Source organism: Penaeus vannamei, chromosome 15, assembly GCF_042767895.1.
Source record: "Penaeus vannamei isolate JL-2024 chromosome 15, ASM4276789v1, whole genome shotgun sequence".
Lineage (NCBI taxonomy): Eukaryota > Metazoa > Arthropoda > Malacostraca > Decapoda > Penaeidae > Penaeus > Penaeus vannamei.
In genome coordinates this window covers 43,178,966-43,191,223 of record NC_091563.1, presented here as the reverse complement: position 1 = coordinate 43,191,223, position 12,258 = coordinate 43,178,966, and the positions used below count along the sequence as shown (strand labels likewise).

At 33.9% G+C, this 12,258-nt stretch overlaps 1 protein-coding gene across 4 annotated transcripts; it reads left to right on the top strand.

The window, feature by feature from the left end:
- Nucleotides 1-1,001: 1,001 nt before the first annotated feature.
- LOC113817047 (HCLS1-associated protein X-1) lies at nucleotides 1,002-9,792 on the top strand. Of its 4 annotated transcripts, none has more exons than XM_027369048.2 (9): nucleotides 1,002-1,144; nucleotides 3,718-3,783; nucleotides 4,068-4,246; nucleotides 5,570-5,660; nucleotides 5,832-6,022; nucleotides 6,179-6,266; nucleotides 7,291-7,459; nucleotides 8,943-9,051; nucleotides 9,168-9,792. In XM_027369048.2, exons 1-9 carry the CDS (start codon nucleotides 1,104-1,106, stop codon nucleotides 9,248-9,250), a joined length of 1,017 nt encoding a protein of 338 aa, XP_027224849.1. In that variant the 5' UTR covers nucleotides 1,002-1,103; the 3' UTR covers nucleotides 9,251-9,792. The 4 variants fall into 4 exon arrangements, with proteins under 4 accessions (XP_027224849.1, XP_069986973.1, XP_027224847.1 ...); XM_070130872.1 differs by having other exon boundaries at nucleotides 5,832-6,028; nucleotides 9,173-9,792; XM_027369046.2 differs by having other exon boundaries at nucleotides 5,832-6,028.
- The last annotated feature ends 2,466 nt before the right edge of the window (nucleotides 9,793-12,258 follow it).

Genomic DNA, 12,258 nt, shown 5'->3' with positions numbered 1-12,258 from the left:
AAACAGATCGGAAGTATTTGTTGAGTTGGCTTGTTTTGTGTTCTCGGTCATTCACAAGGATGTTGCTCGTGTCTTCCAAGGCAGTGTCTTTTGTCTGCGCGACTTGAAGAATTTAAAGGTGTTTAGGGTTGTTGCTGACGTCGTTTGCGATGTAGCGGAAAGTGTTCGTGTTCCGCTTTGTTTATGTTTTTTTTTTCTTTTTTTTAAGGTTTTGAAAGCAGACCAATTTTCTGGAGCGTTGTATATGTACGTTGTTTTTACAATATTGTCTGCGTAGTGTATGTCTGGGTATGTCTGCTTGAAGGTGTTTTCTGTGGTATGTATCTTTTCCATGGATGTGAGTATGGTGAGTTTAAGGTTTTGCCAACTGGAAGCAAAGGGTCTCGTGTAGGGATCTGTATAAAAGTAGTCCGTGCTGAAGCTGGTGATTTCCTGTGTGCTTGCGTCTATGTTTTAGCTCTGGCAAAGAGGAATATAGGTTTACGTCTACGTCTTTGTCAGGTTGGTCTGTCTGCGTTTACGAGGACAAGGTCATGCTCACTTAGTCCTGGTGCTTGTTATGTCTAGAACGTTGTTTGTGAGGAATAGATCAAGAATGTGTGAGGTGGTGCGAGGGTCATCGACGCCATCGGGACGTGTCATGTTTTGTGTTCCGTTGCATGAATGAGTATTTATGTCAATGAAAGAGTCGTGTAGTTGACGTCTGTTTGTGAGGGAAATTATGGGGGCCACAAAGTTGGTGTGTGGTGTCACGGGGAGACATAACAGTTCAGTATGTCGGGGAGTTTTAAGTCGCCAGCGATCCATATGTTTCTTTCTGCGTTGCTGTTTCAGGTCCTATAGGTCTGCCATATTATTTTGAACAGGAATGGTACATATTCATATATCTATAGGAAGAAAACATGAGAAAGGAGATGCTGGCATACCTTTTGAAATACAATATCAAAAAGGGATTTATATAAGTAACGGGTTAAATATATATCGAATGATCCAGATATCCGTTGCTGTTGGGTTCATGTTTGTGTCTCAGTTTTATAAGCGACGTAAACAGAGGCGGAGGAGAGAGCAGTCTCGAGAAGTTTAGTTCATTTTACTTAATCAAGATGGATTGGTTTAGGAGAATGTTTGGTTTTCCTGACAGAAGGTATGGTGGTAGTTAGTTCTTTGTGGCTGTTAGTGCTTATTATCCGATTTTGTTTTATATTTTAAGAGTCAGCATTTCCTTCGGGTTGAAGGGATGACGTAATCTTAAAGAATGTAAAGTGAGAGAAGAAAAACAAATGGTTAATCAGCTGAGGGACAGCAAGTTCAAATGGATCATCATGGTTGCAATTACGAATGAAATTTTATTTGATACAATGAATTATCAAACTTATGCTACAGATAAGAGGTCAACTCAAGTGGTCTTGTGTACGTACAGGTCTGGCCATAAGCGCGACTGTCTGGGCCGAATATTGTGCCCATGTTGCTCAAAGGAGAAGTGCAATGCGCAGTGTTATTCAAATGAGAGGAATGTGCGGTGTATTATGGCAGTTCTTTTCGCAGCTGAAACACTACATCTGGCTGGGCACTCCGACACAAATCATGTCCTAGACGAGTATAAGGCCAGTTGAACTGCGCCTGAAGTCATTGAATATTACATTCACTTTTATTGGTTAACATGGATAATAGGTTAGTGGTTTGCTCTTGAAACAGTTCTGATGTTTTTCTACAGGAAATTCACTGACCTCAGTGATTCTGGGGGATGTTTCTTGTGCAGATTATTTGTTGAGATTTGATCTTCTCTATTCTTCTCCGCATAACACCTTTGGTAGGCACTTGCACAAGGATTGCTGTAGAAGAACTTTGTCTTGATTTGTATCGTTTTATCATTTCATTTAAGTTTTATTACCCATTGTCCCATTCGGGCGTTGTTTCCAATCATTTTGTTTTTAAAATCGATGTGAAAACTATTATTCACTGAGGGATTTTTAAATTTCACACAGCGATGCAAATGATATTATTTGTTTCAAACATCTACACTGTAATATGTATGAATCTGTTGTTATTTTCCATCGTAAATTATATAAATGAAAGTATTGCTAAAGTTTATGAAGTGAATGCATCCCTCTGAGATTAAAGGTGTGGTTCAACTGGTCTTTTATACATCAAGGACCTGATTTGTGTCCGAGTGCCCAGCCAGGCTTAGTGTTTCAACTGTGAAAAGCACCATCATATTACACCACACATGCCTCTCGCTTGAATAACACCGGGCATTGTACTTCTCATTTAAGTAACATGGAGCGCAAGGACTTTATTCCCTGTTTCACTATAGTATGGTATATCATGGCGCTTATGTTTTGAAGAAAGAAGCACGGAAACCTATTTATCAGATTCAAAATTATTAACACTAATTTGACAGGCTGTTGGCATGAGTGTAGATCCTCAGTTTCATATTAGCCATTTCTTGTTTATTTGTTTTTGGTAAGAAAAAACAAATTTTGTGGTTATTAACCTTTAAATGTTTTGTATAACAGCTCTAATATAACTTTTGTTGACTTTATAGATATTGATAGTTTCTTTAAGCAAATTACCAACAATAATTTTAAATTGCACCCTGGAAAGCCTGGAGATATGCAAGGAAAAAGAATGGTCTGAGTCATTTTATTGCTGGTTCCCTTTAACCCCCAGGTTTCGTACTAAAGTGACATTCTGCCCAGATAGCCATGCTTACGGCCAGACGTGTGTGTTCATAAGACCAGTTGAACTGCACCCTAAGTCACTGTTGCTCCAACCATACCACAAACATTGTGGTATGAAATGAAAACCTTTTTAACCAGGGAGATTCCCCCCCAGAACCCTATCTGATCGCCTTATTTCAGTATTGGGTGTACTACTCCCTTACTCCCAAGCAACAGCAGTGGACTTACTCTCTGTACTGCACTTGTTATGACATATTTTCTCAATTTTGTATGTTATTTTTTGCCAGTGCAGATTATTTCCAGTATTAGTAAGTTTAGTTTTCTGCTTTGATTATTATAGTATCATTACATTGTCCTGTAAATGTATTCTAAAATATTATCTGTTGCACAACTTTCTTATTATCAACTTGCAAAAATAATTCCATATATGAAGTGTTTTATCTTCAGTAATTCTGTCTATTGCAAATTTCATCTTGTACTACATGGTGCAGTTTGAAACTGAAACCAAACCATTTATTATTATGGTACAACTTTTTAGCAGTGGTATTTAGAAAGTGCTATTTAGAAATAACTTTTTGCATTTTCATGGAAATAAAGATATTATTTTATTGTGAGTGCTTGCTTCCTGACAAGAATTTTAGATTTTCGTTTTTGGTTATTAAAGTAATTGCTGTGTGGAATAAAAGTGGGGTTAAATTAGGTCTATGTTCATATGAAGGGTAGCAAGCATAAGGGATAAGGGGGACAATGTGGGAAGTGAGGAGGAGAAAGCTGCTGTTCATGTTGAAATTAGGCAGCAGCTTGATTAAGGAAGATTCCACCAGTCTGCCGGCATGGACGTCAGTGGAAGAGAATACAATGAGCGCAGTTGACCAATCCATGTGATGGTCAGTCTCACAAGAACTCACAAGCAGATGCAAAAACTCCCACTAGCATGCACCAAGCCCCCCCCCCCCCACACACACACACACACAGATATAACAGACATCAAATGAAATACATGTTACTCATTTTATCGACTGCTTTTTTTTTCCAGAAGCTATCCAGATGACAATCCATTTAGAAATCCTACTTGGGAAGAGATTATGGGGAACAGAGACAGGTAAAAAGATATCTATAATGAGTTACATAAAAAGATATCAGGAAACTGTAACATTATAAAACTGTAACTTATTTTGAAATTGTTATTTATAAAACTATTACATATAGAAGTATCATACATTAAAACCATTACAAGTAGGCTGTGTATTATGAAATATGTTGTTATGGTGCAGTATGATGTATAAATCTGCTAGATATCCATTTTAAAATGCTTGTTATGTAAATATTACATTTAATGCCATATGTGTTCTTTAGAGTTTTTAAAGTAATTTACAACTCGAACAGAATGGAGCCGCCTCACATGCACCGGCCTGGGGTTTATGATGACTTCTTTGGACCTGGGGGACCTGAGGATCACTTCACTTCAGTCTTTGGTCAAATGGACAGCATGTTTCAGCAGCTAGATGCTATGATGCAAGGCCTGCAACAGCACCCTGGACATTTCGTGATTACAGAGGAGCCAGGTAGGAGAAAATGAAGAAGGATGTGAGATGAAGTGAGTGAGAGGGATCAGCATTGCAGAAGGAGAAAGTTAGGGAAAGATATAGAAATGAAGATGGAAAAGAAAACTTTGGATTTGGAAAATGCTACAGATGTTTGGATAACTGTTGAAGGTCTTTGTGAGTGATTAATCATTGATTTTTGTCTTAATAAGTTTAGCATGTAATGATTATTTAGTGAAAAGACAGATATATTAGTGTAAATATATATTTATTTATTAAATATATATTTATGACAGATATATCATGTGTAAAGATCAGTTTTTGATGCTAGAATTCTAATATTCATTAAAGAAAATTACTGTAGCAACAAGAACCCTAATGAACTTGGCGCACATTTTGTAAATTATTGATTAGTATAAGACCCCTGGAAGCAGACTGAATCATGCAATGGGCTGAGTGTGGCATCAGCTGCTTAACCCTTCCCGCAGGGTGGCACGTACGTACATGCCATGGCTGTTGTAGACCAAGTAGTGGGTGGCATTGCATCACAGCCATTCGCCCACTGTTGGTTCATTGGATGGAGCTTGTTTTTTCCAATAATAGTGGCATCATTTGTAGGGTGAAACTTTTAGGCATTAGTACCTTAAGTGCAGGTAAACCTTCACATTTTTATTATTTTTGAGAATGATATCAATATATCAGCTTTTATGTGCCAAATATTCCCTGCAAAACACAGGGAAAACAAGGGAAACTATTGATGCATGCCAACAACCCTGCGTTCATGGCCCAGTTACCAAATTTTTAACCCAAGGGTAATGGGGTAAAGGTAAAATTAGAAGTATGAGAGATATAGGATTATCCTGCTCTCTATGCTTTTGGCTGCAACGTGACAAATTGTTTAAGTACTGTGGCTAAAATTAGGCTTTATGCCTACCTTTGAGGAACACTTTCTCCAAACAAGTAGATGATTGTTTTGCCCACACAATTGAGAACAAGCTCAACTGTGCATGATATGACATCTTTCTACTGTGAGGGGATAATCTGCTTCTTTTTTTCCCCTTCCTTCCTTCCTTTCTTTCATTCTTTTCTTTTTAGTCGCATAGAGAGATGAAGTAGAACATACACTTAACATTCTCTTACAGAGACTGATGTTTAATAAAAAAACAACAACATCATTTGTATTTTTAATTTTTTTTTTTTTTGTAATACCACACATACTTCTGCTGATTGTGCATATTTTTCACCAAGGAATAAATTTACAAAGTCATATATTTCACTTAGACTTATTATTCTGTTAAAGATATTGAAATGGAGTTAAAGCTATTTATGTATGTTTCCTTTCAGAAAATCCATCAGAAAAGCTAGCACCTCGAGATTTCATGCTAAAGGCACCTGACAGTGATTTGGCAGAGGAACCAGGTCTTCCTCAGGACAGGTGTGTTAGTCCTTTCACTATTCTTATGAGTTTTGTTCATGGTTTTATTTTGTGGAATGGTAAGTGTACAATTGTTAGATATAGCCTCAGAGGTGTGCATACTTTATCTCACTTTGTGGAGGCATTTTTGTTTATTGAAGATATACCAAAAAGAGATTTATTTTCCAACAGACCTTTAGAAGGGGAGTCACATGAAGGACATCAGCACTGGGGTCCCCATGGTTTCAGTGGTGGCTTTGGAGGCTTCGGAGGCTTTCATGGGGGCATACATGGAGGTTTGAACGATCCATTTCACATGATGGAGGAATTTTTCCACAACTTTGGAAGACATTTTGGAGGGCCATCCTTTGAAGGACCGCATGGTGGTGGTACGTCTTTTTTTATGGACTTTGAAATAAATACTAATAATAATGAAATATGTGAATAGCCTATTTAAATATATAGAACAAAGTTTTAAGTATTAAAATGAATTAGGATGGAGGCTTGAAAATCAAATATTAAGATATTTTCAATGGCAGGTCCTCCAATGCTACCAGGGCCGGGCATGGATCATTCTGACAGCAATAGGGATTCAGTGCTAAAGGAAGATTCAGATCTAGATGACAGGTGAGTCAAAGGGAAATGCAGATACTTGTTAGTTTCATTTCTTGATTATTTGTATTTTTAAAATTATTTTCCAGTTTATGTTTTAGACAGGAGAGAACTGTATTTCTTTATACTAACACACTGATCTGAGAAAAGCATGTACATATCTTCCATATTGCTTATGATCTTGATATATTAATTTTGTCAACTAGTCACCAAGGAGTCAACTATGAGTCCTACTTACCATGTCAGTACACCTTTTCTTTGATTTTGGGAAATATTCTTTTTTGATTTTTATTGTTTGTCTAATAGCTTTGCTGTTAACCTTATGGTAATCATAATGTCATTAATAGTAATAACAGTATCAATACTAGAAAAAGACATGGGGCTCACTCCTTGATTGTATGCCCCAAAGACTCAAGTACGAGGCCTAGTACTAGTAATATCATGAGGAAGGGAGATATTTTGAATATGAAACACAGATGAAACATGAAATATACTCTTTATTCAATTTAAATGTCAATTTCGAAATCACTATCTTATTTCCCTTTCTGATTAGATGCCCCCATCCGAATTGGATGCCTGGGGCTATCCCCCCTTGGCCCCTCCTTCTGCACACCACTGCCTATCTCACCTGTTAAATGTTTTCCTTAAAATATTTTGTTTATTACATATTGCTATTAGTATTGTTAATAATATAATAAAAATCATAATGTCAATAATCATGAAACATCATCAATATTGATAGCATTAGAAAAAGAAAAGTGTAAAGACTTTTCACAGCAAAACTACCTTAAGCATAACAATTACCTGGCAGCATATGTAAAATGGGCAGTTGTATATGTTTTTCAAATGTTTTAAAAATTTGTTATTGATTAAAGACCTATACATTTTAAAGTTTCTTGTGATATTAGCATTTAATTTATTTATTTACTTTTTCAACTTGTTTAAAAACTAAGGAATCATATATATCTAGTGATATTCACTCTTTTAATTTTTTGAGACATTTAATTGATTACTCACTGAACAATTTAATTTCTTGCAGGGTCTCGGGCGGCCTTTCCCAGCTATTAAAAGAAGGACCACAATACGACTCCCTTAACCCACCTGCAGGAAATACACCATTTGGCCCTCCAGATGGCGGGCAGCTTCAGCCTGGGATTCAACGCAGGTTCCATTCGTCCACTATTACCCGAATTCGAAGACCTGACGGGGTAAGCTTCCTGGGCATGGCTCGTTTCTTTGGGGAGCATTTAAAAGTTTTCTTTGAAGGTTTATTTATGTTTACTTATCTGAATTTGAAGATCTGATGGGGTAAGCTGCTGCGTTTATCGGCCTCCCTTTTTTAAATTATTATTATTTTTTTTAGATATTTTGTTTATGGTCCTAATTATATAATTTGGTTAACTTTTGCCATTTTCCTTAGAATGCTTTTGTTCCAGGAAGTAGGTTTTTGTGTTGATTCAGAAAAAAATCTCATGTGTCATCAGTGCATGGAAAGTATTTACTTGTTTTTATTTCATGTGTTGTATAAATGTTAATAATAATTTTCAAAACTTCCCTTTTGTATCTTATATTTTATTATAATCTGAGTCTGTAGGATATTGTTTCTTGGACGGAATAAGTGATGAAAGTTGAATTCATGCTTGGTAATTTCTTACAGCCATATAAAGAGTTCTTGCTTAGGGTATGCACCCCTCTTTAGAAAGACTTTTTTTTCTTTCTTCCTTTCTTATTTAGTACACATTCGTATGGAGCATTTCACTTTTTCAGTCCAATTGTTATGGTAAAGTGATGAAAAAATGTACTTTTACTTGGGTAAGCTTTTTTGAATTGGGAAAGTGTGCTAAATTGGTTTAAGATTTGATGGACTATATTCATAACCATAGCCATTATCGATGTTTTTAATGATTCACCTGTAGGTTTCACATAATTTTGCTTGCTATATAAAGGATTAGGAAGACAAAGGGAATGTTTTTATTTGGTAAACAATAGGTCACCATAAAACTACCAGGTAATTATGTATTTTGTCCTCAATCTCTGTGTTTTGGCTTTGGTGTTTCAGGTATATTGGAGACGGTAATTTTTAAAGATTTTTCTTCTGAAAAAAGTTTGATGCATATGCTGCCAGAGATGGTACATGTATTTCTTCTATAGATTGCAATTGCTTATCAATAATCAATAAAAACATGATTGATATGAATAACATTTAAAAAAATCAGTGTAAAAACCTTTTAACAACAGATCTACGTGAGCATAACAAATTCCTGGCAGCGATGGCTTGATTTTGTATTATGTCAAAAGATTTTACAAATTTCAAATGCATTTCGTAGACACACAAAAAAAAAAGAAAGAAAGAAAAAAATTATAATAATGATAATGATAGCACTAATGATAATAAGGATAATAATGTGACAGTAATAGTGGTGGTTGTGGTTGTGGTTGTGGTGTGGCGTTGGTGATGACAACAATGATCAAAATAATAATAATGATAATAGTAATGATGACGATGATGATGATGATAATGATAATGATATTATTATTTTTATTATTATTATTATTAATATTGTTTTTATTACTGTTGTTACTCTTATTATTAGCATTGTTATTGTTATTGTGTTACTCAGATTTATCCCAACTTCTGTGAAGGAAATGAAAAGAGAAAACACCAAATAGGAATCTCTTTCTTCCCCACAGTCCATCGAAGAAACGAGAAAATACCGCGACAGCACAGGTCGGGAAGAAGAGGTTGTCACTCACTACCAGCCAGAAACGGAAGCCTCGCCGGGAGGTCTCCTAAAGCCAGGTAAGATAAGCATTCTTGTATAGTACATTTCAAGTGCAAATTTGCACTTTTCATTATATATATATGATTCTTATCTATCTCAAGTGTCAAACTAATCTCATCTGCTTTATTTTCAGGAGAGGGAGGGAGGGATGGACCTGAGGGAGGCCATCACGCTACTCCTGGGCCGTCGATCTTTTCATGGCTCTTCACCCGATAGATATTTTATTGACAGTTATCTCGGTTTTCGCTCTTTAAAACGATATATCTATAGATTTTGAGTGTTCTTCAAAAATTGTCTATTTAACATAGTATATATGAATATGAATCAGCCATTTTTGAATATTGTAAGATTGCATGCATGTTTATGCATTCAGAAAACAAAAGTAAAGAAAGTGTAAGCATTTTAATCTTTTATACTTCACTTTTTTCTTCACTTTTCTTGGCATAAAAAAAATACAAATAAGCTATGAATGTTTATGGAAGAATATATGGGGGTCTGTATAAAGTGATAGAATAGTGGAAAACTACGTTATTTGAGTATTTGTTTTAAAACATTAGACAGCTTTTTGGATTGCTATAATTTATGTTTATAACAAGAAATATGTGAATATATCAAAATAAGTGTCTGTTGTTTTGAACACATTTTACGTGGATTTAATTAGTTAATTGTTTTCATGCTAATAAGTTTGTATCTATAGTAATAAGATGGGGATGAGTGTAAAAAGAAATATCTTTTATTAATAAAATATAAAACATTTATCATGTCTTTATGTTACTGGAATCAGGGTATATTTTTTTAACTAGAGAAAAATAAATATGAATTATTTTTCTGTTTCAGAATATTGATAAGGCTAGTATTTTGAATATATATTTTCTGAAATTATGGCATGTTTACGTATATATACACCTCATAATGGTATTCAGCTTCATATACCTGCATTAAGTCCGGGTCAGAGCACTCAACAGGATTGAAACATAAATGGACAGTTTTTCCATCATATACAAAATTTGACTGTAGTAGTCTAGCAAATTTTATTCTTAGTGTTATTTTTACTCTCTGCATGCTTCTGATTGACTGGCAGACACTCAATGCAACTTTTTCACTTGAGTATAACTGCAAAGATATTATTTGAAACATTGAATCTCAACTACTTAGTGTTAAGTACAAGGAAATGAGAAACTAAGAGAGCTAAAGAATTTCTACAGGTGTTAATACTGTACTGTCAGTTGAGTTTTGGTTCTGATGACAAATGTCAAAATGTGGTTAACAAAACTGTTTAACAAAACTGTTTGTATTTGACAGTAGAGGAGAGTGGTGTGCTTGCTTTTTTAGTTACTAACTATTTCGTGAGTAATGATGATTATCATTATTTTTTACTAATTAGGCATATTATAAAATCACATAGATGGCATGACGCTCTCCTATTACTAGCAGGAAAACAAGTTGTCAAGGGTATCCACTCATCCATTAAAGTGTGAACATCAGGGATTGATGACACACAACTAGATGCCGACCCTAGTCTAAAGTTCTAGATGAGAGGAAGGGGATCCCGATTATGTGCAGCAATTGTAATGTGCCTGTGTGCCAATATGGCAGATTTCAGATGTGATTCTTAAATTTTGTTCTGCTTTTTTCTGTGTCTTTTCCTTTCTCTTTTCTATCTCTTTTTATTTTTCTTTAATGGTTATTTTCATACTCCCATAAAAGTAATACTACCATTTCATTTAGTATAATGGGCATTATCATCTGATAAATACTCTGTACTATTATTTCATTCAATTACAACACTGATATAGCCTATCAGAAGGGAAATACAAGATTCAATATATGGTAAAGCACTAAAAAAACAATAAATGCTAAAATGCATTATGAGCAACCGAAAGACGTCGATAGAGGCTGTGACTTGTTGCAGCCACCTACTTGCTCTGAAATCAAATGTTTCAAATGCCGCATGGCTAGCACTAATAAATGTCCAGAGATGATGCGGGCATATCTATTTCTGTTTAACAGGTTATGGAAAAAAATTATAATCAAAATGATTAGAAAGGTTATGGAAATAATTTTTACTATGTCTTTGTTCTAAAGAATATAAAGTATCCAGGATATTTAACTTGTATACTTACCTTGATGATTAGTAACATTTTCTATATCAAATTGATTTACTTCAATAATAATAATAGTAATAATGATAGTGATACTACTACTATTAAGTGTGATAAGGAAAATGATAATGCTAATGGTGATGATAATAATAATGATGATAACAGTAATAATGGTAATAATAATGATGAAAGCAGTTAAAATAATAATAGTAATAACATTGATAATAATAATGATAATGATAATGATAATGATAATAGTAATAGTAATAATAATGATAATAATAATGATAATAATAGTAATAATAATAATAATAATAATTATAATAATGATACTTAAAATGATAATGATAATGAAAATGATACTGATAATATTAATAACAATACTACTACTACTAATAATAATAACAATAATAATAATGATAATAGTAATAATAATAATTATAATAATATTGATAATGATAATGATTACAATAATAATGATAATGATAATAAGTAATAATGATAATAACAATAGTAATGATACCAGTAATGGGAGTGATAATAATAATGATGAAAATAGTAATGATGATAATGCTAATAATAAAATAATAATAACAATAATGATAATACTATTAATAATAATGATAATAACAATAACAATGATAATAATGATGTTGATACTAATAATTACAATAATGATCATGACAATAATACTAATGATGAAATGATTAAAAGACAAATATAATAAATATAATATAATATAATATAATATATATAATATAATATAATATAATATATATAATATAATATAATATAATATAATATATATAATATAATATAATATATAATAAATATAATAAAATAAATATAATATAAATAAAAAACAATGATAGTCAACCATCTGTTTACGGAATCGAAATCCCTCAAGTCGAATCCGAACACGTGATCAATACGTCAGTTCATACACCTCCTCCAGCATCGTTTCTCTGGCCAGCAAACCACAACCTGGAAGGCGAAAAAGCCTGCCTGGTTATCGGTGATTTAATAGTCGCAGCACCAACTGGAGATACAGCTTGACAAACGAAGATGGCGGAGATGTGGAACTTTGGGCTAGAATCAAAATCGCACCCTCCTCCATGATGC